Source organism: Mustela lutreola, chromosome 7 (genome assembly GCF_030435805.1).
Source record: "Mustela lutreola isolate mMusLut2 chromosome 7, mMusLut2.pri, whole genome shotgun sequence".
Taxonomy (NCBI): Eukaryota; Metazoa; Chordata; class Mammalia; order Carnivora; family Mustelidae; genus Mustela; species Mustela lutreola.
In genome coordinates, this window is record NC_081296.1 from 113,841,251 (window position 1) to 113,868,729 (window position 27,479).

Here is a 27,479-nt window from a genome sequence, read left to right on the forward strand (position 1 = left end):
ATTTTCCCAACACCATTTATTGAAGAGGCTGTCTTTTTTCCATTGGACATTCTTTCCTGCTTTGTCAAAGATTAGTTGACCATAGAGTTGAGAGCTCTATTTCTGGGCTCTCTATTCTGTTCCATTGATCTATGTGTCTGTTTTTGTGGCAGTACCATGCTGTCTTGATTATGACAGCTTTGTAATAGAGCTTGAAGCCCAGAATTGTGATGCCACCAACTTTGGCTTTCTTTTTCAATATTCCTTTGTCTATTTGAGGTCTTTTCTGGTTCCATATAAATTTTAGGATTATTTGTTCCATTTCTTTGAAAAAATGGGTGGGATTTTGATAGGGATTGCATTAAATGTGTAGATGGATTTAGGTAGCATTGACATTTTCACAATATTTGTTCTTTCAATCCATGAGCATGGAACATTTTTCCATTTCTTTGTGTCTTCCTCAATTTCTTTCATGAGTACTTTATAGTATTCTGAGTATAGATTCTTAGCTTCTTTGGTTAGGTTTATTCCCAGGTTTATCTTATAGTTTTGGGTGCAATTGTAAATGGGATTGACTCCTTAATTTCTCTTTCTTCTGTCTTGTTGTTGGTGTAGAGAAATACAACTGATTTCTGTGCATTGATTTTATATCCTGACACTTTACTAAATTCCTGTACAAGTTCTAGCAGTTTTGGAGTGGAGTCTTTTGGGTTTTCCACATATAGTATCATATCATCTGCGAAGAGTGATAGTTTGACTTCTTCTTTGCCGATTTGGATGCCTTTAATTTCCTTTTGTTGTCTGATTGCTGAGGCTAGGACTTCTAGTACTATGTTGAATAGGAGTGGTGATAATGGACATCCCTGCCGTGTTCCTGACGCTAGCGGAAAAGCTTTCAGTTTTTCTCCATTGAGAATGATATTTGCGGTGGGTTTTTTATAGATGGCTTTGATAATGTGTATTACTATCTTTTAGTGAAAGTTTTTAAACAAGGTCAAAATTAAAAATAATTCATACTCCTTTAACTCCTTTAACTTTTCCTTACAAATCCATTAACAAACCTAGATTCAGTGAACTTCCATCTTCTTTTTAAAAAGGTCAGAAGCAAAGTAGGTATCAATTTCCTATATATAGACACAGTTACCCTATATTTTGAAGGAAGTAGCATCTATTTTGTTCTTCTTATTAAAATGATTTTACATTATTTGGAGACTTATACCTATGAATGGTGAATGTACCTTCTTTAACACAATTTACAAAAAGTCCATAAAATCAGGTGTTCAATATTTTTTCTCATAATTTGGAAATGACTTTGATGGGTTCTCAAACAGTCAATGAAAGCCATTTTGGTAGAGGACAATAAAAATGTATTCGAGAAAAATATCATGCACCATCATCTTAAGGGCTAAACTAGTTCTAACTTAGTTTTATAAAGATTAAAACCATAAATATTCAAAATTAAATTATTTAAACAATTTACTGTCTTGTTCTCTTTTTTGACAACACTGTTGTAGCCCTTTTAGTGCCTTTAAATTCCTGTTATTAAGCTGTGTCTTGTTTTTAATTAATCTTTTTTCAACTTCCAAAGAAAATTAAACTATTCCGTAAAACTCATAACTAAATACGCTCTGTACCTAAAACACATATTGGCTCCAAAGGTAATCAGAGGTAAATAGATTTTCCTAAGTCTTTCTCTATATTTAGGCTCTTTAGAAATAGCACTTCTAAGACTGTCAACTAACATAGCATTATACTTATACATTAATACATATATTAGAAACATATTACAAAATATATACCTGGTTTAAATAATTTACTTCTATTTCCACTTCATCTACTTCTTTTTTCAATTCAGATGAACTTTTGGAATAATCACTGGCATGTTTAAGAATATCTTGTGTCTTAAATCTCACGTTAGCCCTTTTATGTTAAGGAATTATGTTATGCAAGTAAATTTTACATTTATAATATATGTACCATACCAGAAATAGTTAATACTATGTAACATTATTTATGTATGTTCCATATTGGCAATAAGCAATATTAATAACAGTATCTGAAAATAGAGGTAAAACTAATATAATCATTTGGCAAACTGACAAAGATAACTTATTGCTTACCTATGTTATATATTGAGCTTAAAACTCTTCCTGAAAAATATTTGTTAGAATTTTTCCTTTTACTTAAATATTTCACATGGTGGTTGTTTTGTTTTTATTTTTTTTTACCCATGTTCATCATGTCTTCTGGCATGACTAATAATACATAATCAATTCAGTTCCAAATTTAACTTCTGTGTTTCCATTGTTTATTTATTCCAAAGTCAACATTTAAAAATCCAACTGGGGCACCTGGGTGGCTCAGTCAGTTGGGTGTCTGAGTGTTGATTTTGGCTCAGGTCATGGTCTAAGGGCCATAGGATCAAGCCCCACAGTAGGGCTCTGAGCTCAGCAGAGTGTCTCTCCCTCTAACCCTCCTCTCTCAAGAATAACTAAATCTTTTTAAAATATTAATTGATTGATTGATTAAATAAAAATCCATCCAATTTCCCTTTTCTTACTCTGTTAAGTTTCATCAGTGTAGCTGCCAGACTCAGAAGACAGCTAGATCTTCCATCTGGGCTTCATGCTTAAACAAGATTTATGCCCAATTTCAAGAATTTCTCAGCTGTTAACAGACATCCTGCATAGTTATTAACTATTACAATTTCCTAAGTTACTCCACAAATCATTTAGGAGAACTTAAAAATTAATGGAATAGTGGCAGTGAACATGAACCCTAGAGAAAATCTGTCGAGTTAAGGCAGAGTAAGAAATACTCTGCCTTAAAACATAAAATTTCAGATGAATATTACTTATAATGCTATATTGTCATAAAAAGTGTCAATTAAAATTTTCAGATACTAATCTTAATCTTCAGTTTAAATCCTAATCTTCAGTTTTCCCTATCTCCATCACCTCTTCTTGTTTCTCACATAATCTTATTTCTCATCCCTTCCTACATCAAACTTCCTAAACTTCTGCTATGCCTCGTGCATCAACCAACCTCTGCCTCTTCCTATTGAGAAGTCACAACACAGGCAGGCAGCAAATAAACAACTAAAAACAGTATAAGCTAAAACCTAAACATGAAGAGAGCAAGCAACAAAGGAGTTAAAAGGATGATTTAGAATGAAGCAGAATGAAGCGAGGTAGAATGCAGGGATAAAGAAGACTTAGTACAAGCAGTGGAGTTATAATCTGATAGGAAAGCACATGAAAGGTTGTAGAGGTTGGAAGAGGATTAAAGTTCTAAGTTCATCATCAGGGAAGATCTCCTGGACAAACAGATGAGACTTAGACCAATTAAGAATTACTTAATCATCTAATAAAATGCCACTGTATTAGAATTATTTATGTGTCTATCTTCCCTACTAAACTGTGAGCTCCTTACAAAAAGCTCTGTAACTTCTCAAGGGCTGCCTGGCACAAGGTAGGTACCAAATCAATCTCTAATAGATGAGTAGATAATTGTGACTCACCTCCTCACCACATTCCTAACCTAAGAAGTAATAATCAACAGATTTAACTGGAACTCTTTCTTTGCTAAGACAGAGAAAGATGACTTTTTCATTGGTTTGGTTGCTAAGATAAACCACTTAAAGCCAGACATATATACCATTTTATTCTCATTAAAATTGCTTGCTTCTCATCACATGCACATATATGAAAACCAATCCCAGATGACCTTTAAAGTAACTTCTAATTTTTTTAATTAAACAAAAAAAAAAAACCCAAATCCATTTGATTCTTACCAGTAAAAGATAATAACAATTAAAATATAGAAATAATACTTATCTAATAAAAATTCTAGGTAAAAATACTTTGTGGATACATATGCAATGTCCATTTAGTAAGTGATGGAAAAGGAGCAGGCACTGAAAAACAAAATCATATTTTAGTCTGATTCATTGTTCTTTTCATGTCCGAGATGCTGTTACTTAAACATATGATAAAAATATTGATACCTAGAAATTCCATAAAGATAGTTTCATTTATTTTTAGTTGTTCAGTACATGCCAATACTCTATTTTGAATTTCTTCATGTTCTCTTTTCTTCTTATAATACTCTTGTGAAAGTGGTGTTTCTGAGTATTTTAACTGATACTGCTTCAAAACATCTTTATACTGACATATATAACCATGGTACATTTTTCTGTTAAAATTAAAAGAAATGATGACAATACAACAAGAACATATCTAAAAACTGTCTAAGTGTCACCTGTTAAAGTCTAAAAAGTTAAGCATAAAAGACAAGTCAAATGCCAACTTATCCATGTTTCCCTCAATACTCTTTACCTTTCAAATTTTCCTTAAACTTCATTCCACTTTTCAACTCTCTACTTTTTCTCTCCTCTACTTGAGTTATTCCTTGCCCCTCTTCAATTTTACTCCCACCATTCCAAAGGAACTGCCCTCCTCCCAGAAAAGAAAAGAAACTGCCCATCTCAAGGTCACCAATGATCTACTTGTCTAACTCTGTGATGCTTTTATTTCTCTTCTTAGTTAATACTGCAGAACCTACTTTTTATAAAAAGTTTTTATTTATCCCAGTTAGTTAACATACAGTGTTATACTAGATTCAGGTGTACAATATATGTCATTCATCACTCAGTGCTCCTTACAAGTGGACTCCTTAATCCTCATTACGTACTTAACCTATCTCCCCAGCTATTTTCCCTTCTGGTAGCCATCAGTTTTTTCTCTATAGTTAAAGTCTGTTTCTTGGTTTGCCTCCCTCTCTCTTTTTTCCCCTCTTTGTTAGTTTGTTTCTTCAGTTCCACATATAAGTGAAATCATGTGGTATTTATATTTTTCTGATTTTCTTTGCTTAGCATAATACTCTCTAGCTCCATCCATGTCATTGCAAATGGCAAAATTTCTTTCTTTTTTATGGCTGAGAAATATTCCATTGTATATAGGTACCACATCTTTATCTTCCATCTGTTGATGGATACTTGGGCTGTTTCCATAATTTGGTTGTTGTAGAAAATGCTGCTATAAATACTGGGGTACATGTATCCCTTTAATTTAGTATTTTTGTATTCTTTGAGTAAATACCTAGTAGTTTAATTGCTGGATCATAGGGGAGTTCTATTTTTCACTTTCTGAGGAACCTCTATACCATTTTCAAGAGTAGCTGCACCAGGTTACATTTCCACCAACAGTGCAGAGGGTTCCCCTTTCTTCCCAACCTTGCCAACCCCTGCTGTTTCTTGTGTTGTTGGTATTTGGAACTTCATCAAAATAAAAAGCTTCTGCACAATGAAGGAAACAACAAAAGTAAAAGGCAACTTATGGAATGGGAGAAGATACTCGCAAATCAGACATATCTGATAAAGGGTTAGTATCCAAAATATATAAAGAACTTGCAAAACTGAACATCCAAAAATCAACAGTCCAATTAAAAATGGGTAGAACACGTGAATAGACATTTTTCCTAAGAACATACACAGAGGGCCACCAGATACATGAAAAGATGCTCGACATCACTCATCATCAGGGAAACACAAATCAAAACTAAAATGAAAACCTCATTTTTCCAATGACTTCCTGATCTCTATCCTCCCTGAGGTTTTTGGTTTCTACCCTCCTCAGTTCAGCTACCTCTGTAACTATGCTTTTTAAACTTTCAATTCTCTAAGCTGACATTTTAATAGGAAGTCATGCTTTATGTGTTAGAGCTCTGGGTTCACAGCCATTCTTATATACACCTTAACTATTTATGAAGAAAATTTCAGCACTGTTTGGAAGAGCTCCTCCAGTCCAATGCAGGTAGAGGTGGATGGTCACCAATTTGGACACAAGTCTTAAGTGGACAGTTAATTCTTACAAGAGGATATTAACCCTTTTCATTTTACTTTTTTAAACCAATGGGCCAAATTCAACCTTATACCTGTTTTTGTATGGCCTGTGAGCTATTGAAAAAATAAAAAATAATACTATCTCATGACACATTAAAATTATATGAAATTCAAGCTATAACATCCACAAAGTTTTATTAGAACACAGCAATTCATTTACATAGCATCTAAAGCTGTTCTTGAATTTACAACAGCAGGGCTGAATATCAGCAGAGACTGTATAACATATAAAGCCTAAAATATTTACTATTTGGCCTTTCATAATAATAAAAAAATCTGCCTATACTAATCTACAGCAATGAAAATGTTCAATCCAGGTTCTTTACAGGAAATATATTCCTAGATCCTGTTTTTACCCAATTCTTATCATATACTTAGCATCAAGAAATAATATTCATTGAAAATCTTCTAAAAATACATAGTCCTTATGCCCCTCAAAATTCTGTAAATTTTCTAAATCAAGACACTATATGGGGAAATTTATTTAAAGACACTATACTGATTATCTCATCTTAGGAGCTGAGAAAACAAGAACAGTTTTTATAATGTATACTGAGGAAAAAAAAAATTAAGGATAACAGTATTGTACTGGTCAGCAGATCTGAATCTTCTGAATGTTTTAATTTGTTTGATATACTAAACTCTGTCCCCTTTCATCAAGTAAAACATTTGAGCCCAAAACAAACTCTTATTCCTTTAAATATACATTTGCTAATTAGTCTCTCACTTTTGGGGGAAATGGTGCAGGGAAGAGGGAAATATCTATTAGAAAACTGAGTCTGAGTCACCAGTTTCAGATGAAATAAGCATATCACATTTACCCTATTCCTGTTATATATTCATGCCCACTCTTCTTATATACTCCATACAGGAACTTTAGCAAAGACCAGCATAGCCTGACTATCTCACCTGTTGCCAACAATATTTAATGTCTAGAATGGAAGATTAGGAGAAACAAGAAGCTGGTACCTCTGTTTCCTTCAGTACACATGATACCAGCAAATGGAGTCTTTTTTCTTCTATACATGTCTGATATTGAGTCATCAGTTCAACCAACCTATGTGGTTTTGTTTTTTAAGAAAAACCTGTTTCCACTTTAATACCTTTAGCTACCTAAGAGAAGTCATCCATAACAAACACTATTAGAGAGGTACATATTTAAACTGCTTTGTTTTAGCCCCTCATAGAAGCATTTTAATAATGTTTTACAACCTTGACTTGCATTGAGAGATGTTCTAAGGAGAAGTTATATGTATGTATGAATGTATGTATGGGGTTTATTTGGGGAGGCCACTGAAGAAGGTAACTGACTACCATGCTGCGTAAGTCCCTTTTCATGAAAACTCAGGGCAGAAATTTCTCTTAAATCTCATTACCAGAAAAAACCTCTGTTATCCTAAACAGCTGAGCTGGGCTCCTTCCCTCCTTCCTTCCTTTTTTTAAGAGAGGATGGAAGAAAGTAATCTGAACTGGGTTATGAGGTCCCCCACGTTAGGGTACGTCACCTCACCTCATCCACTGAACTAACTCACTTTGCTGCCTGTGAGTCTGTTCCAAGCTTCAGCTAAGGAGGCATCTGCCAGAACCTTCCCAAGAGCAGTGCCCATTCTCCCCTCAGTGCAAGGCCCTTTACTCTAGGAACTCAACTCCCCAAAACTCAGGAAGGACTCAGTTAGGGCCACTTTTGAACAACTGAATTGTTTTTTAAATGAATACTCTGAATCTCAAACTGATCACATTTCTACAACGCCTTGACTACTACTAGGAATTCTAATCTTACCTATATTTAACAACTGTGCAAGACCATATAATATGAATTTATATCCTAATCAAAGGCTTCATCTTCCTATATTATCTTTATATCCCTATAGCCTTGATTTTTATATTTAGTTTTCTTTTAACGCTATGGTATTATACAAATTTCAAATCCTTTTCGTTAAAGCAAGGTCTAAAAATGACAAAGTAACAGTATCTTTTACCAATTCCATTCTCTGCCTAATACTAAGATGATAGCATATGCTAGCTTTCTCCTTTTTGCACTATACATTTCCCTGGGCAATCATCTATTTCTACGATTTCAAATGCCATAGAAGTCCAAATCTATTACTCTGGTCCCTACCTTCTCCTCTTAAGATCCATCTTTAAATATAGAGCACTACAGTCTAGATTTTCTATATGTTTTTAAAAATATTTATTTATTTATTTAACAGGGGGGGAGGGGAGAGAAAATTCAAGCAGGGGGAGTGAAGAAGAAGCAGACTTCCTGCTGAGCAGGGAACCCGAAGCAGGGCTCAATGACCCTGGGATCATGACCTGAGCCAAAGGCAGATGCTTAACGAGTGAGCCACTCAGGCACCCATGTATGTGTGTTTTCAATTTTTAAAATACAAAAATTGGAGTGATGTCAGTAAGATGACAGAATAAAATATCCCTCATGTGTACTGCCCCAACAAAAATAACAATTTAGCATCCAACCAAGGACAAAAGTGTGTTTGTGGGATCTCTGGGATCCAGGTAGAAGTCTGTGAAATCCTAGTATAGTCCAAGCCTGAGGAGAGTCATTTTGAGAAGGCAGGCTCACATCCTGGTGGGTAACTTATTAACTGTGGTCCTGGCTACAGACCTATAAACAGTTCAGTACTCACTGAGAACTCTGCTACAGCCCTATTTGGCTTTGGGTCTGTTACTAGCACCATACATCCAAGGACCCAGAAGGAGTCATACCCACCCAAGTATTAGGTAATAGGCATACATACCCTGGTCCAGCTATAGACTCTGAAGTGACCCTGAACCAGCTCCAGTCCTTATGTCTGCAATCCAGGAGCCCCTGGAGATTAGTCTGCCAAACTCATTCAGACTACAGATTCTGAAAGGGCCCTGTAACTGGGCTCTAGCCCATCCCAGCCACAGTCACCAAAGAGTCCTGCTCACACAGGGACCCAAGCAGGACATACTTACGTCTGTACCCCCTGAAGATCCTGAAAAGACCTTATCCTTGGTTCCAACCCGCTCACAGCCACAGTTTTTCAACAGTATTAAGGGTCTAGTTCCCAGTGGGAGACTCTCTTATCTGCACCCTACTAGATTCTAAAGACCCATATACTTGGTTCTAGGTCTCTCACAGCCAAAAGCCATCAGCAGAACTGCCAGCCTTGGAACCCCAAAATAGGTACTCCTATATGTACCCCCAAGAGATCCTAAAAGGGCCCTATACTTGGCTCCAGTCCCTCCAACTACAGTCAAGGAGTACTCCAGCCTAGGAACTGGTCGAAGATATGTCTATTTGTGCCTTCAGAGCCAGGACTACAGAACGTATGACTGTGGAACCTGAACATGTAACCTGAAACATCTCAGAGGCTCAGTTCCAGTCCTTCCTGGCCATAGTCTAGGGCCAGTCCTGACCACCCACAGATCCATTTAGTGACTAGGCAGGCTCTACCAGGTTGCTAAGTGGGAGCCACACCAGTCCACATACTTGGTAATAAACCTGCTGACTGAAGACCAACTACAGAACCTGAAGCAGACCTTTGTCCCAGCACTATCTAACTGAATGAAGTACTAGAAGCATTCTCAAGCACCCAGAGACCAGAAGGATTGTACCTACCTGAACCCTTCATAACAAGCACAACCACCACAGATCCCAATGTGGACAAAGACAGCCTCAAAAACAACTTTGACCCATCATGACTGCAATTCTAGAGGTAAACCCATCAGTCTAAGAAACCAATAGGAAAAGGTCTTTACCTGCCAAAACCAATCTATAAAGACTGAAAGTGATGTTTGTTCATTTAAGTGCAAAGATATTAATGAAAGCTATACAGATCACAAAGAACCAGGCAAATATGAAACCACCAAAAGAAAGTAATAAAGCTATAACAACTAAGGAATAGAAGAATAGAGATCTACTATTTGCCTTTCAAAGAATTCAAATAATCATTTTCAAGAAATTCAATAAACTGCAAGAGAACCCAGACAACTAATCTGGGTTGTTTCAGGAAATAAAATCAGGAAAACAATGGATGAACAAAATGAGAAGTTTAATAAAGAAATAAAAACCATAAAAAAGAACCAAACAAAAATCCTAGGGGTAGCCGGGTGGCTCAGTCAGTTAACTGTCTGCCTTCAGCTCAGGTCATGATCCTGGGATTGAGCCCTGCATCGGGTTCCCTGCTTGGCAAGGTGTCCGCTTCTCCATCTCCATCTGCCTCCTACCCTCACTCCTGCTTGCTCTCTCTTGCTTGCTCTACTCTCTCTCAAATAAATAAAATCGTAAAAATAAAAAAAAGAAAGAAAGAAAGAAAAGAAATCCTAGAGCTGAAAAATACAATGACAGAAAGCATCAGCAAGAGACTTGATCATACAAAAGAAAGAATTCACAAATCTGAAATAGGTTCATTTGAAAGTTAGAGGAACAAAAAAAATAGAATGAAAAAAGCCTACATGAATCATAAAACACTGTCAAGCAAACAAATATTTGCATCATGGGAGTCCCATGGCAGAAAGTTTGTTTAAAGAAATAATAGTTGAAAACTTACTAAATCATGGGAAAGAGTTAGACATCCAAGTATAGGAAACTCAAAGAACCCAAAGCAAGATCAACTCAAAGAAGATTATTCTAAGGTATATTATAATCAAAACATTAAAAGTCAATGACAAAGAGAGAATTTTGAAAGCATCAAGAGAAAAATATGTCTTCACACAAGGGAACCCCTATAACATTCATAGCAGATTTCTCTGCAGAAACCTTGTGGGCCGGGAGAGAATGAGATCATATTTTCAAAATGCTAAAACAAAAAACTGCAAATCAAGAATAGTACACCCAGCATAACTGTCCTTCAGAAATGAAAGAGAGATACAGACATTTCTAGACAGACATATGCTAAGGGAATTCATCATCCTTTGAGGAGCTTTACAGGAAATTTTAAAAGGAATTTTTCAAGTTGAAATGAAATGACACTAAGTAGCCACAAAACATATGAAACTGTAAAATTCACTGGCAAAGGTAAACATATAATCAAATTCAGAATACCATAATAATGTATTAACAATTTATAAATCACTTTTATCTTTAGTATAAAAGTTTAAAAACAGTAATATTAACAAATAGATACAGCTACAATAACTTGTTAATGGATACACAGTATAAAAGATGTAAAGTGGGGCACCTGGCTAGCTCAGTCAGTGAAGCATCTGATCTTGATCTTGGGATCTTGGGATCATGAGTTTAAGCCCCATGTTGAGGGTAAAGATTAGTTTAAAAAATGTATTAAACAAATAAAGGGAACTTTAAGATAAATAAATAAAGCATACACCTATATAATGTCCACCCTTTAAAAAAAAAGATGTAAAGTATGACATAAATAACATAAAAATGTAGAGTTTTTATATGCAATTGCAGGTACATTATATCAGCTTAAAATAGTGTTATATTTATAAATGTTTTACGTTAACACCTCATGGTAACCACAGGGAAAAAATACTTATAGTAGATACACAAAAGATAAAGAGAAAGGAACTATGAAAAACAAATCACAAAGGAAGACAAGAGAGGAATACAGAACAAATGAATTTTAAAAACACTCAGAAAACAATTAAATGACAACAGAAGTCCTTGTTTATCAATAATTATTTTAGGGATACCTAGATGGGTCAATTGGTTGAGTGCCCAACTCTTGATTTCATCTCAGGTCATGATTTCAGGGTGGTGGGATCAAGTCCCACATTGGGCTCCATGCTCAGCATGGAGCCTGCCAAAGATTTTCTCCCTCTCCCTCTGCCCATCTACTATCATGCTCACACTCTATCTCTCTCTTGAAAATAAATAAACGCATCTTCTAAAAAAACTAATCATTTTCAACATAAATAGGCTAAATTCAAACAATACAGAGCTCAATGAATTTAAAAAACAGGAAGCACTTATTTGTGGAGCATAACAAGGGGAGATGGAGAGGAGAAGGGAGTTGTGGGGAATTGGAAGGGGAGGTGAACCATGAGAGACTATGGACTCTGAAAAACAATCTGAGAGTTTTGAAGGGGTGGGGAGGTGGGAGGTCGGGGTACCAGGTGGTGGGTATTATAGAGGGCATGGATTGCATAGAGTACTGGGTGTGGTGCAAAAAATAATGAATACTGTTATGCTGAAAATAAATAAAAAATAAATTTAAAAAAAAACAGGAAGCAAAAATATGCCACCTACAAGAAACTTACTTTAGCTTTAAGGACACACAGAGGCTGAAAGTAAAGGGATGGAAAAAGATATTACAAATGATAACCAAAAGAGAGAAAAAGGGGTTATACTTATGCCAGACAATATAGATGTTCAGTCAAAATCAGTCAGAAAACACAAAGAAAAAAGCAAAGTCTCTATACATTGATAAAAAAGATCAACTCATCAAGAAGATAAAATAATTGCAAGTATATGTGCAACCAACATTAAACCACCTGAATATTTAAAGCAAATATTAACATAACTGAAGAGAGAAAGCAATACTGGTAGAGGACTCAAATACCTCAATTTCAACACTGGAAAGATCATCCAGAAAGAAATTAACAAGGAAACAACATCCCTAATAACACTGTAGACGAAATGGAACTAACAGCCTTATACAGAACATTCAGTCTAACATTCCATCTAACAAACCTGAATATACATTCTTCTTAAACAAATGGAATACTCTCCAGTAGAGAGATCATATCTTGAGCCACAAAGTCACCTTAATAAGCTTAAGAAGACTGAAATTATATCAAGGGTATTTTCTGGCCATAGTGATATGGAACTAGAAATTAACAGCAGGAAGAAAATGAAAAATTCACAAATATGTGAAAATTAATCAATACACTACTGAACAACACTGGGTCAAAGAAGAAATCAGAAGTATCTTAAGACAAATGAAAATGAAAATACAATATACCAAAACCTAAGGAAGTGATGCAGCAAAAGTTCTGAAAGGGAAATTTATAGCAATAAATGCTTATATTAAGAAAATGTAAATAAACTAACTTTACACATCAAGAATTAGAACAATCTAAGGAAGAACAATCTAAGCCTGAACCTGGCAGAAGGAAGCAAACAAGAAAGATTAGAGCAGAAATAAAATGGAGAAGAGGAAGACAATGGAAAAAAATCAGTGAAACAAAGAGTTGATTTTTTGAAAAGATTAAAACGTTTTGCAAACCCTTAGCTAACCCAACCAAGAAAAAAAGAGAGAGGACCTCAAATAAGCAAAATTGTAAATGAAAGGAGATATTATACCATAGAAATACAAAGGATCATAAGAGGCTACCATGAACAATTACAAGGCAAACAATAAGATAACCCAGAAGAAATGAATTGAATTTCTAGAAACATGCAACCTACCAAGACTCAATCATGAAGAAACAGAAAAACTGCACAGATCAATTATTAGTAAGGAGACTGAAGTTGTAACCAAAACTTCCCAACAAAGAAAAATCCAGGACCAGATGGTTTCACTGATGAATTGTACCAAACAGCTGAAGAATTAATACCAATACTTCTCAAACTCTTCTGAAGAGAAGAGAAGTCAACACCCTCCAACTCATTTTAAGAATATTACACTGATACCAAGCCAGATGAGAACACTACAAGAAAAGAAAACTACAGGTCAATATACCTGAGGAATATAGACAGAAAAATTCTCAACAAAACATTAGCAAACCAAACTCAACACACATTAAAAGGATCATACACAATGACCAAGGGGCAATCCATGGGTTGCAAGAATGGGCTCAACATGCACAAGTCAATAAACATGTTATTCCACATTAATAGAATAAAGATACAAATCATAAGAGACAGGGGTGCCAGGGTGGCTCAGTTGGTTAAGCGACTGCCTTTGGCTTAGGTCATGACCCTGGAGTCCCAGGATTGAGTCCCACATCACATCTCCTGCTCGACAGGGAGTCTGCTTCTCCCTCTGACTCTCCCTCTTCTCATGCTCTCTCTCTCAAATAAATAAATAAAATCTTAAAAAAAAAAAAAGAAAATACAATTCACTCAATAGATGCAGATAAAGCATCTGGCAAAACTCAACACCTACGTTCATGATAAAAACTCTCAACAAATTGAGTATAGAAGGAACATACTTCAACATAATAAAGGCCATCTATGACAAGTCCATCACTAACATCACAGTCGATGGTGAAGAGCTAAATGCTTTTCCTTCAAAATCAGCAATAAGACAAGGATGCCACTCTCACCACTCCTAATCAATGTAGTACTGGAAATTCTAGCTAGAGAAATTAGGCAAGAAAAGGAAATAAAGTCATCCAAACAGGAAAGGAAGAAGTAAAATGGTCTGTTTGCAAAATGACATGATCTTATCTACAAAAAACTCTAAAACTCCACACAAAAACTGTTAGAACTAATCAACAAATTCACTGAAATTTTGCACTACAAAATCAACATACAAAAATCAGTTGCATCTCTATATATTAATAATAAGCTATGTGAAAAAGAAATAAAACAATTTCATTAACAATAACATCAAAGACAATAAAATACTTAGGAATAAATTAAACCAAGGAGGTGAAAGGTCTGTCCACTGAATACTATAAGACATTGATTAAATAAACTGAAGGAGACACAAATAAATGGAAAGATATCCTGTGCTCATGTATCAGAAGAATTGTTATAATGTCCATACTACCCAGAGACATCTTTGGATTCAATGCAATCCCTATCAAAATTCCCAGAATCATTTTTCCCAGAAATAGAAAAAACAACACTAAAATTTGTATGCAACTTCAAAGGCCCCCAAAGAGCCAAAGCAATCTTAAGAAAGAACAAAGCTGGAAGCATCACACTCCCTGATTTCAAACTATGCTACAAAGATATAGCAATCAAGATACTATGATACAGGCATGAAAACAGACACACAGACCAATGGAACAGAATCAAGAACTCACAAATAAACCATGTATATACAGTCAACTAATATCTGGAAAAGGAGGGGGCACATGGGTAACTCAGTGGGTTAAGCCTCTCCCTTTGGCTTAGGTCATGATATCAGGATCTTGGAATCAAGCCCTTCATGGGGCTTCCTGCTCAGCAGGAGTCTGCTTCTCCCTCTCACTTTCCCTCTGGGCTCTCCCCATCTCTATCAAATAAATAAATAAAATCTTTTAAAAGATAGTTGGAAAAGGAGCCAAGAATACTCAATGCAGAAAAGACAGTCTCTTCAATAAGTGGTATTGGGAAAACTGGATATCCACATGTAAAAGAATAAAACTGGACCACTACCTTACAATACTCAGAAAAATTAACTCAAAATGGACTAAATGCTTAAAATACAATGCCTGAAACCATAAAGCTCCTAGGAGAAAACAGGGGAAGAGCTCCTTGATACTGGTCTTTGCAACAATTTTTTTGGTTACAATACCCAAATCACAAGCAAGAAATGCAAAACTAAATTAGTGAGGCCACGCTGAACTAAAAAAGCTTCTGCACAGAAAAAAAAAAAAAGAAAAAAAATCAACAAAATGAAGAGGCATTCTGTAGAATGGAAGAAACTATCTGCAAACCATATATCCAATAATGTGTTAATATGCGAAGTATATAAGGAATTCAATACAACTGAATAGCAAAAAGTCTAATAATTCATGTTAAAAACAGGCAGAGGGTGTGAACATATTTCTAAAAACATACAAATGACCAAAAAGTTCATGAAAAGATGCTCAACATCACTAATCATCAGGGAAATGCAAATCAAAACCACAGAGATATCACCTAACATCTGTCAGGATAGCTAATATTGAAAAGATAAGACATAACAATTATTGGTAAGAATGTGGAGAAAAAGCAACCTTTGAGCACTACTGGTGGGAGCATAAATTGGTACAATCACTGTGGAAAACAGTATGGAAGTTCCTCAAAAAATTAAAAATAGAAGTACCATATAATCCAGTAATTCCACTATGGGATATTTATCCAAAGAAAACAAAAATATTAATTCAAAAATATACATGCACCCCTGTGTGTACAGCTGAATAGTTTACAATGGCCAAGATATACTTGCAACGCAAGAGTCCATATACAGAGGAATGGATAAAAAAGTGAGATACACACACACACACACACATATGTGTGCAATGGAATACTACTCACTCATAAGAAAGAATGAGGTCCTGCCATTTGTGACAACATGGATAAATCTAAGGGGTACTAAAGGGACTGGAATAAGTCAGAGAGGGAAAGGGAAATAAGTGTTTTCACTTAGACATGCAATCTAGGAAAAAACCCACAAAAAATACAGACTCTTAAATACAGAGACCAACTTAGTGGTTGCCGGGGTAGGGGTGCAGTGCGGGTGGGGAATACAAGAAAGAGATTAAGAGGATCAAACATCCAGTTATAAAATAAGTGAGGGGATGCCTGAGTGGCTCGGTTGGTTGAGTGTCCAACTCTTGGTTTTGGCTCAGGTCATGATCTCCTTGGTTGGGGGATCAAGCCCCACATTGGCCTCCAAGCTTAGTGGGAAATCTGTTTGAGATTCTCTCTTTCCCTCTCCCTCTGCTTGCTCATGCGCGCTCTCTCTCTCTAAATACATTTTTTTTTTAAATTGTCAGAGGAATGGATATATTTTTTAAATCATTATGTGCCATATATATACGCACGTGTGTGTGTGTGCGCACCATTATGTTATATACCAGAAAATAATATAACATTGTACATCAATTATTATTCAGTAATAATTTTTTTAAATAGGTATATAGGGGTAGCTGCCTGGGCCACTCAGGGTCATGAGTTTGAGTCTCACATTGGGCACTGAGTTACAACCCTTTAAAAAATAATTTTTTAAAAATGTGACATATATATATGCAATGGAATATTATTTAGTCATAAAAAAAGAATTGTTGCCATTTACGACACCATGGATGGACCTTGAGTATCATGCTGAGTAAATAAGAGAAAAACAAATACAGTGTAATCTTATATGTAAAAAAAGTCCAATCACAGAAACAGAAAATAGAACAGTTGTTGCTAGGGGCCAGGAGTGGAGGAAATAGGGAGATGCTGCCCAAAGGATATAAACTTCCAGTTATAAGGTAAATAAGTTCTGGGGATTTAATATACAGTATATTAAATATAATAATAGTGTATTATATACTTAAAAGTTGCTAAGAGAGTAAATCTTAAATGTTCTTACTACAAAAAAAAAGTACTTATACAGGATGACAGATGTGCTACCTTCCTAAACTTATTGTGGTAAACACTTAAAATTATATAATATATCAAACCATCATGTTTGTAGACCTCAAACTTAAGCAATGTTATATGTCCGTTATATCTCAATAAAGCTGGGAGAAGAAGTAGTAAAAAAATAAAACTAAAGTATAAAAAAGATAACATAAAATACAAAAAAATATAGAAAATTATGCTCTTGTCTAATTACGTTAAAAATAGAAACATTTCTGGGGCGCCTGGGTGGCTCAGTGGGTTAAAGCCTCTGCCTTCAGCTCAGGTCATGATCCCAGGGTCCTGGGATTGAGCCCCACATCGAGCTCTCTGCTCAGCAGGGAGCCTGCTTCCTCCTCTCTCTCTGCCTGCCTCTCTGCCTACTTGTGATCTCTCTCTGTCAAATAAATAAATAAAATCTTTTAAAAAAAATAGAAACATTTCCATTTTTTAAATTAAGTGAAATTATAATGCTGTATAATGTGTTCAAAGTCTCTCTTGGTAAGCCTGGGTGGCTCAGTAGGTTAAACACCTGCCTTCACTCAGGTGGAGGGCATCAGGCATGGGGCCCCTTGTTCAGCAGGGAGCCCTCTTCTCCCTCTGCCTGCCACTTCCCCTGCTTGTGCTGTGCGTGCACGCTCTCTCTCTGACAAATAAATAAATAAAATCTTAAAAAAAAAAAAACAAAGTCTCGCACCTTGTTCCATTATATTTACTAATTACATTTAGTCCTCCAAACGAGATTATTTTACACATAATGAAATAAACCCATACAATGGCTTTCTCCATTAGAATGTAACTACATTAGCTCTCTGAAAATGAGAAGTTTCATATAAAACCCCCTTCAAAAGTCAATACTCCACATTTTTCATAAGCTAATTCTATAGCTAACTATTCCTCCAGATATTTACCTATAACAATTCAATTATAAGGACCATTAGTTGAAGCACTCTACTATAACAATTCCTATTGATAAACTGTTTCTATCTAAGGACATCACTAAACATATCCAGGGTCGTAGAGCTTTATAACAAATAGGTAGGCCTCCAAAGAGTCCAAAACACGGGATATACTTTAAAAACAAAAAACTCCTCCAATGCACAAAGTTTCTGCATTTTTCAAGTAACATTTTTACTACGTGTATCCTATATTAAATAATTTAACTGATAAACTTAATATATGTACTGTTAAGTTAATGTATGTACTGTACTTGTCTTTTTCAATAGTTTCTTGACAAATAGTAAATTGGTCCTGCATATAGTCTTCATGCTTATGAAACACATCACATGTTGGCTTCCAGCTATGGGAAAAAAATATTGTAATTAGAATCTCAGAATGAGAAATTGTAAGAGATAATAAAATTGAATTTCATTATTTAAAAATAAATGAATCTTGCACTTCCTGGAGAAAACAAGCTTATAACAAGAAAATATTCCTACCTCCCATCATCACCACTACCATGATTTAGGCAATCATACATATACTCAAATATCAATATCCATTAATTTTTACATAGAACCCATTGTGGATCCATGACTAAGGAAGGAGCAAGTATTACATGGCTAGACTATGTATCACTATGGTATTTCTAGAATATACTGTGCAACACTGCAACATCAGGCTTCCTTCTCATCATACTTCTAACATCTTGACTAAGAAATTCTTTTGGAATAAGGATTCAAAGAAGTAGAATAAGAAATAAAAAGAGGCTTTTCCTCCTTTAAAACTTAGAAAGTCAGGTTGCTATACCCTCCTGAACTAGAAAGAAACTAGGCAAAAATGAGTTATAAAATCAGATAGTAAGAATGAAATGAACAGTTATATATTTTTTGTTTTATTACAAGACTTGAGAAATGTTACAAAATATGAAAAATCTAAAATTTGCATATACCATGTGAGCTTCTATTCTAAGTGTTGTTCAACTATTTCCTCTAGCTTTTTCCAAATCTTTAAAAATATTATTTTCAGATTCAAAGAGTTCACATGCCCACTTTGGAAGCACAGAAAAGCATATGTAAGGAAATAATTATCATCCATATTCTCAACACTGAATAATAAGTACTACTATTGCTTTAATAAACTATTTCCAGATTTTATTATAAGCATATGTTTAACATCTTTTTTAAGAAGTTTATTTGAGGGAGTGAGAAAGAGTGGGGAAGGGGCAGACAGAGAGAGAATCTTAAATGGACTCGGCACTGAGCGCAGAGCCCTATGCAGGGCTCCATCTCACCACCGAGCTAAAACCAAGAGCTGGATGCTTAACTGACTGCGCCATCCAGGTACCCAATATTTAACATCTTTGAGATCATATTCACATATATAACGATGTATCCTCCTTTAGCACCCACTTTTAAATTATACACATTTTCCTTGTCACTAAGAATTCATTGTAAAGTTTTTAATAAATATATCACATTCCATAATTTATCTAAGCATTCCCATATTGTTGACCATTTTTGCTTAAGTTTTTCTATTGTAAATAGAACTTTTACTTAAATATTTGTCTGAATTTCTTTTTTTAAAAAATATTTTATTTATTTATTTGCGAGAGAGAGAGAGAGAGAGAGTGAGCAAGCACAGGCAGGCCAAGTGGCAGCAGAGGCAGAGGGAGAAGCAGGCTCCCCGCTGAGCAAGGAGGCTGAATGTGGGACTTGATCCCAGTACGCTGGGATCATGACCTGAGCCAAAGGCAGCTGCTTAACCAACTGAGCCACCCAGGTGTCCCTTGTCTGAATTTCTAATCATTTCCTTAGAAAACATTCTCCAAAATGGAATTAAAGGTCAAAGGTTATACATACACATATTCTGAGTATTCTAAAAATTCTGTAAGAAATACATGTTCACTAAAAAGCTATTCTCTGTAAGCATTTTGATGTATATATTCCTAGATTATTTCTAATTATATATAAATAAACAATTACTAAATTGGTTTCATACTATGAATGTTGTTTTATTCCATTTTTCAGTTTGGAATATACATCTTTCCATGACAAGAGAAAGCTAACATCTTTCCCAGTCAGTAAATAGACACTTATAATTTTATTGTTTGCCTACTGTACATTCACATGCATATACCAAAATTCATTTAACCCATCACTTAATGTTGAACATTAGAGTTCTTTTCAATGTTTTCCTATCATAAAAAAGGCTGAAATAAATACCCTACTGTACATTACATCTTTAAGAAAATGCCCAATTATTTCCTTAATGAAAAATTCTCAGAAAAGGAAACTTTTAATCAAAAGTCATGCTTATTTTTAAAACTTTTTAAAAAAATATACTGACGTAGCTTTGTGCAGTGGCAGTATCGTAGCCAATGAGGTTTATCCGAGGCGCGATTATTGCTAATTGAAAAAATATACTGACGTAAAAAAATATATATACTGACGTGTCACCCAAAAGGTTTACACCAGCATTCCTTACTATAGTGTGCATAATTAAATGACTTATTCCCTGGCCAACACAGGTATCATCTTCCTTTTAATTTCTGCAAAACTTAAAGGGAAAAAAGAGCATTTTATTATTGCTTTAATTTGGATGTCTGATTACCAGTAAGACTGGGCATTTGTTCACATGTTTGTTAAATAGATATTTCTTCATGTTGGTGTTTACCTATTGTCTTTGCCCATTTTTCTAGTGGGGCTTTTTCTTTTGCTTATTAGTTTCCACAAGTACTTTATATTTTTATTGTTTTTATTTTTGTTAAAGATTTTATTTATTTATTTGAGAGAGAGAAAGCAAGCACAAGCAGGCGGAACAGGCAAAGGGAGGGAGAAGTAGGCTCCCTGCTGAGCAGAGAGCCCAATTTGGGGGGTCAATCCCAGGACCCTGGGATATCACCTGAGCCAAAGACAGACGCTCAACCCCACACTTAACCTAGGTGCCCCTACTTTATATGTTTAAAAACTAACCCTTACTTGACATTTTTTCTACTTGATCCTTTTGCCTTTTACATCATTTGGGGGCATTTTTCTTTTTGTGTGTAATCATATTTATCCATTGATTCTTCTGCAGTTTCTACTTTTGATAATACACTTACAAAGGCCTTCTACTCTCGGGGCACCTGGGTGGCTCAGTCATTAAGTGTCTGCTTTCGGCTTAGGTCATGATCCCAGGATCCTGGGATTGAGCCCTGTACGAAGCCCAGCATCAAGCCCCACATCGAGCCCCCGCTCAGCGGAAAGCCTGCTTCTCCCTCTCCGGCTGTGTCTCTCTCTCAAGTAAATATATAAAATCTTTTTAAAAAGAAAGAAAAAGAGGACATGAGGAGATGGAGAGAAGGGAGTTGAGGGAAATTGGAAGGGGAGGTGAATCATGAGAGACTATGGACTCTGAAAAACAACCTGAGGATCTCGAAGGGGTGGGGTGGGGGGAGGTGGGGAGAACAAGGTGGTGGGTATTAGGGAGGGCACATATTGCATGGAGCAGTGGGTGTGGTACAAAAACAATGAATACTGTAACGCTGAAAAGAAATTAAAAAAAAAAAGAAACAACACACACAAAAAAGAAAAAGACAACGGCCTTCTGCTCTCAAAGATTACATGGTTACTTATATTTCTTTTAGTACTTTTATGAATTCATTTCCCACATTTAAATCTCTTGACCAGTATGCTGAAATCATGAATTAAAGGTATATTATGGTATTAAAATCCTACTAACTGTCATTGGAACCCAGCAGAGATTAAGCTTAAATGAAGTAGTACATCTTAGATATAGCAGGTTCTAAGGGGAAACTACTTTTCCAGCAGCCACTACAACTAGTTGAGGGAAACCACTGGTAAAACCTCCTACGAAAAACTTAAATCAAAACAAAAGAGAAAGTTCAATAATACTGAACTGTGCTATCAGATTGACAAATAATTTAAACAAAAATTTAAACATAATTTCAGTGCTGTCAAGGAAACAGGAACTTTCTCAGACACTGTTGGCAGAAGTATGAACTTACATAATCTTTTCAAGGAAAGAAATTTGGCATTACCTATCAAATGTTTAAATGTGCATACTCTTTGATGCAACAATTGCACTTCTAGAAGCTCATTCTATAGCAACAGGTCTATAAACACGGAAGGATACCTGCACATGTTGCTCATAGAAGGGAAAAACTAGAAACCCAAATGTTTATTAATAGGAGAATGGTTAAATAACTTAAGATACACCAATACTATAAAATTCTATGGAGTTGTTAAAGAACGATATCTATATATAATCACTACACATATAGTATCATTTACATAACATACTGCTAAATTTTTAAGAAATAGTAAGTACGGTATGATTCCATTTTGTAAAAAGAAAAAATAGATATATAGATAGATGTACATACAAGTCTATGTAATAATGACATTGAATTTTTATTGAAAAAATGTCTGGTAAGATAGAATCGTTAAGGTAGGAACTGCAGGCGGGGAATAATTTTTTACAGTACACATTTATAAAGGTTTTGAATTTTTATACTAGGTATACAATACTTTTACAAAGGGGAAAAATCAAAACGACATTAAAATTCTGAATAAAAAATATTTTAAAATAAGATTCTAAAGCATAGTGGTTAATACAAAGACAATGGCCTACATAAAGTAGAGAAAACTAACACATTTTATTTTTGTAATATATAATAAAGTTTCATTAGTAAGTTTTTATTTCAAAATGTTTGTCTCATAATAAATCTGAACACTAGGATCCAGAATCTGAAGCCATGCTGACAGAATTCTTAACGTATCGAATACTTTTACTTTGAAAAGCAACTTATTTTAGGCTCGATTCCCCTAGAAAAAAAATAAAATCTTAAAAACTCAAAGATGGAAATTATTTCAAATGTATTTATCTAATAGAAATTTTATATACTGAGTCTATATTATTCAAGATTCTATAGACTATTTGGGTCTGAATTAGAGAAATCTTACAGCACTTCTATTTTTCTTTTGATCCTCCTATGATCCCTTTTTACCAAACCATGCAGCAAAGCAAGTTAAAACCTGACTCATTACTTTGCTAATACAAAACACTAGTTAAGGGGCGCCTGGATGGTTCAGTGGGTTAAAGCCTCTGCCTTTGGCTCAGGTCATGATCCCAGGGTCCTGGGATCAAGCCCCATATGGGGCTCTGCTCGGTGGGAAGCCTGCTTCCTCCTCTCTCTCTCTCTCTCTCTGCCTGCCTCACTGCCTGTGATCTCTGTTTGTCAAATAAATAAATAAATAAAATCTTTAAAAAACAAAATAACAACAAAAAAACCCCATACTACTTTAAAGCAACAGTGTCTTCAATTATAAAATACTAGAAATTATAAATAACACAAACCTTGAATAAAAGATCTAGAGACAATTACTAGAAGTTCACTTCTTTCAAATACTCACTTACTACAGTTGTCTTTGATCTCCTTACTATGTTTACAGTAATGACCAATTTCCTCATCTGTTGTGTTTATAGTTTCATGTATCTTACAAATAGTTGCCTTGTTTTCTTTAATATCTTCAAGGCATTCTGGAAAGGAGAAATGCTTAAGATGAAAATCATAAATTCAAAATTAACAAATATAGAGGGAGAAGGGGTATAGCAACTTACCTAAAAGGAAGAGAATTAGAGAACTGAAGTTCTATAAAGAACTTATCAAACTCAACACCCAAACCCCAAATAATCCAGTTAAAAAATGAGCAGAAGACAGAAACAGACATTTTTCCAAAGAAGACATAGAGAAAGCTAACAAGACACATGAAAAGATGCTCTACATTACTTATCATCAGTGAAATACAAATTAAAACTACAATGAGATATTACCTTGCACCCACCACAATGGCTAAAATTAACAACAGATGTTGGTGAGGATGGGGAGAAAGAGAAACATTCTTATATTATTCATGGGAATATAAACTGGTGCAGCCACTCTGGAAAATGGTATGGAGGCTCATCAAAAAGTTAAAAACAGAACCACTCTGTGATCCAGCAATTGCACTACAGGGTATTACCCAAAGGATATAAAAATACTGATTGGAGGGGTGCCTGGGTGTCTCAATCAGTTAAACATCCAATTCTTGATTTGATCTCAGGAGGTGAGTTTGGGCCCTCGATCTGGCTCTGTGCTAAGTGAGGAGCCTGCTTAGGATTTTCTCTCTTCCTCTGCCCTACTCCAACAAAAATGCTCTCTCCAAAAAACCAAAAACAAAACAAAAACCTGATTAGAAGGGGCACAGGCACTCTGATATTCACAACAGCATGATCAACAATAGACAACATATGGAAAGAGCCCAAATCTCCATCCACTGATGAATGGATAAAGAAGATGTGGTGTAGGGGCACCTGGATGGCACAGACAGTTGGGCATCTGACTCTTGATTTCAGCTTGGGCCCTGATCTCCATGTCCCGGGATCCAGCCCCCTCATCCAACTCCATACTCAGCATGGAGTCTGCTTGAGATTCTCTCTCCCTCTCTCTCTGATCCTCCCACTCATGTTCTCTCTCTTTCTCTCTTGCACTCAAATAAATAATCTTAAAAAAAAAAAAAAGATGCAGAGCATACATACAATGGAATATCAGTCATGAAAAAGAGGAAATCTTGCTGTTTGCAACAAGGATGGTGCTAGAGAACATTATGCCAAGCAAAATACGTCAGTCAGAGAAAGACAAATAACATAGTATTTCACTTATCTGTGGAATTTAAGAAACAAAACAAATGAACATGGGGGAAAAAAGAAAGAGGGGGACAAACCATAAAACAGATTCTTAATGATAGAGAACAAACTAAGGCTTACTGGGGTGGGAGGGAGGTGTATGGGGGGACAGGTTAAATGGATGATGGGTATTAAGGAGGGTGCTTGTGATGAGCACAAGTGTTGTATGTAAGTGATGAATTGCTAAGTCCTACACCTGTAATGAATATTATACTTCATGCTGAATAACTGGAATTTAAATAAAAATTTGAAACTATAAAAAAGCACAAATTTAAAATTCACTCATAGGTTTGAGAGAAACGGTTATCTGAGAAAAATAACATTTTCAACTGTGCTTAATTAAGGTGTTAGGTCTGCTTAAAACAAAACTGTTCAACACAAAGTAACTAAATGCTAAATACAGAAATTTATTACTGAAAAGCCTTAGTTAGGACAAACAGTCACTAGATAGATAAAACTAGAACAAAAGTTATAATCCCCACTATAAATTACCCTAAAGAAGGCAAATGCTTATTATCTTATATGCCATAAAAAAACTTAAAAGCTAAAATAACTTTATCATGCAAAATGACTTACTATTAATTCGTTGAAGCATATCTTCTTTAGTGCTTATATCTTGCTCATACTGGAAAACTAAAAAAAAAAAAATAGTGACTTCATTTCATTATTAAAATGTTAAATGATAATACAAATAGTTGCTTATTTCTTTCTTTTCATTTTATACCTACCAAATTCTAGCAAAAGTCTGTCCAAACTGACAAACAGGCTGTCATTCATCTTGGATACTATATTTAAAAGAAAAAGAAACTGTAAGGAGAGACTTTCTGAAGTCCTATGCAAAAGAGCATATATTCGTACTCGGCATTTTTTCAGAAGAATGTGGGGGGAACAAGAACTGAAGAGGAGAGAGACCCCTTCAGCCCAGTACTGGGCACAGCCCTAGAAAGACACTTAATAAATACTTGCTCAATGTCACTGCAGGACGGAAGCATCTAGGGGTCCGGGGGAGCCTTAATAACCGTTTATACGTGGTATCGTAACACGTCACTGAATATTCTGGAGTGCAGAGACACCAAGATTTCTCAAAGGAATATGCCCTTTTTTCTCGGCGCGTGGACTACTACGCGCAGCAAGATTCCTAAAGAAAGTCCTTAACCAACACCCAAGGTAAAACAAAGCGAGAGTGCAATTTTACACTTAACGAATTTACCACCCAAAATGCAAAAAGTAAAGGTTTTCACAGGACTGCCAAGGCGCGTTACAAAATACGCCCGAGGCGGGGTCGTTCCGACTCGTCAGGCGCAGACTCGAGAAGCTACTCTTCCCGCCCGTTCTGAAGCACGAAGTTCGCTCACCACCAACACCCTCACCCTCACAGCCGAGGCGCTACTGCTCACCCGGATCCCTCCCCAACCCTCCAGCCTGGCGGCGGTGCCCACAGCTTGGGGCGGCTCTGGGGCCAAGGAGGAGGCCACGCGCCGACAAGCCGTCACGCGACCGCTGGTGGAACGCCAAAGACTGGGCCCGCCAGCCCCCCACATCCCTCAGAGCCGCCCGTGCAGTAGGAATAACCGCCACGCACAGCTCCTTTACCCAGCTACCTCAACGGCCCCTCCGGGACCCGAACGTTTCACGCCCTCCCTTGTCGGGGGCCCACAACTCGACTCAGGGTCTCGAGTTTGGGGTACGCCACGCAGAACCCGACACTGAAATGCGGCCGAGGGTCCGCTTCCGCCCCACCCAGCCCCGCGAGACCCCGCGAAGCCGGCAGCGGGAGCTGCAGATCGCGCTGAAGAGCGAGATCGAACTCCCCGCGAGACCAGCGCTGAGGCAATCACCCCTTCCCGCTGGGCGAAGCGTGAACCGAGCACCTTAAAACCCTAGAGGTGGTGCTAGAATCAGAGAGCATCCCTGAAAGGGGACAAAGCAGGAACCTCTCAGGGATTCTCTTACTGTCTTGAAGACGAATGTTGTCTTAAGGCGATTCATTCCTCTTGTAACTTAACAGTTTAAAGAAGTATTTTCAGAGAACAGCAGTAAATTCGATATCGTAGCGTGAGAGGAAAACCCTCGAATCAATCATCAGAATTCAATTTCGCATTCAGTATTTTTAAAACTTCTTAAAAAGCAAGCATAAGAATTCAAATACATTTTCATTCAACAAACATTCTGAGTGACTCATTGTAGTTTCAAATAAATTATACATTAACATTTTTGTCCAAACGCTGCCTTTAGATAATTTGTGCTCTTAGAATTTGTCAGCATATCCAAATTGAAAAAAAGGGTAGAGAAAAAATAATATAAGCAAGTCAGCCTCCAAATTGCTTTCATTATTAATATATTTGTGGTAAAGATTTTTAATACTAAATGATCTAAATAATTGCCTCAACTCATCACAACCTAATTCACAGATTATTAAAATGAAAAAAAGTTTGGGGTGTTTCTTGTTTAAATACCTCAGTATGTGTGCATAATTGACTTTATTATACTATGATGTAATATAATATACTATGATGTAATGTTGCTCATTAGTATTAATGGTAGTAAGCCATCAAAACTAAGTTTGATGGTGTAAGACATTTAACAGCTTTATTCTTATATGTATTTATGATGTATTTGTTAACTAACCCCCTTTCAGAAAGGCGTAGGGGTATAAATATGAAGGTTACAGTTATTTAGTCTTGCTGGTACTACATTGCTATGACAATTTCATAGGTCAAAAGAATCGATTCAGTT

The 27,479-nt window shown here is 35.9% G+C and overlaps 1 protein-coding gene and 1 pseudogene across 3 annotated transcripts in view; one reads left to right on the forward strand and one right to left on the reverse strand.

The window, feature by feature from the left end:
* C7H14orf39 (chromosome 7 C14orf39 homolog) overlaps nucleotides 1–26,482 on the reverse strand; it is a 61,239-nt gene extending 34,757 nt beyond the window's left edge. For 2 of the 3 annotated variants that reach the window (XM_059182247.1, XM_059182245.1), the window contains exons 1-8: nucleotides 26,345–26,482; nucleotides 25,472–25,528; nucleotides 25,320–25,376; nucleotides 23,432–23,558; nucleotides 18,286–18,375; nucleotides 3,986–4,173; nucleotides 3,853–3,895; nucleotides 1,779–1,899 (exon numbers count right to left, since the gene is read on the reverse strand). In XM_059182247.1, the coding sequence (XP_059038230.1) occupies nucleotides 1,779–1,899; nucleotides 3,853–3,895; nucleotides 3,986–4,173; nucleotides 18,286–18,375; nucleotides 23,432–23,558; nucleotides 25,320–25,376; nucleotides 25,472–25,520 (675 nt within the window). In that variant the 5' untranslated portion in view covers nucleotides 25,521–25,528; nucleotides 26,345–26,482. Of the gene's footprint in view, nucleotides 1–1,778; nucleotides 1,900–3,852; nucleotides 3,896–3,985; nucleotides 4,174–18,285; nucleotides 18,376–23,431; nucleotides 23,559–25,319; nucleotides 25,377–25,471; nucleotides 25,529–26,140; nucleotides 26,288–26,344 lie in introns of those variants that run through there. The other variant, XM_059182246.1, reaches the window with a different exon arrangement.
* On the forward strand, nucleotides 20,366–20,590 carry LOC131837332 (U4 spliceosomal RNA; annotated as a pseudogene).
* Nucleotides 26,483–27,479: the final 997 nt, after the last annotated feature.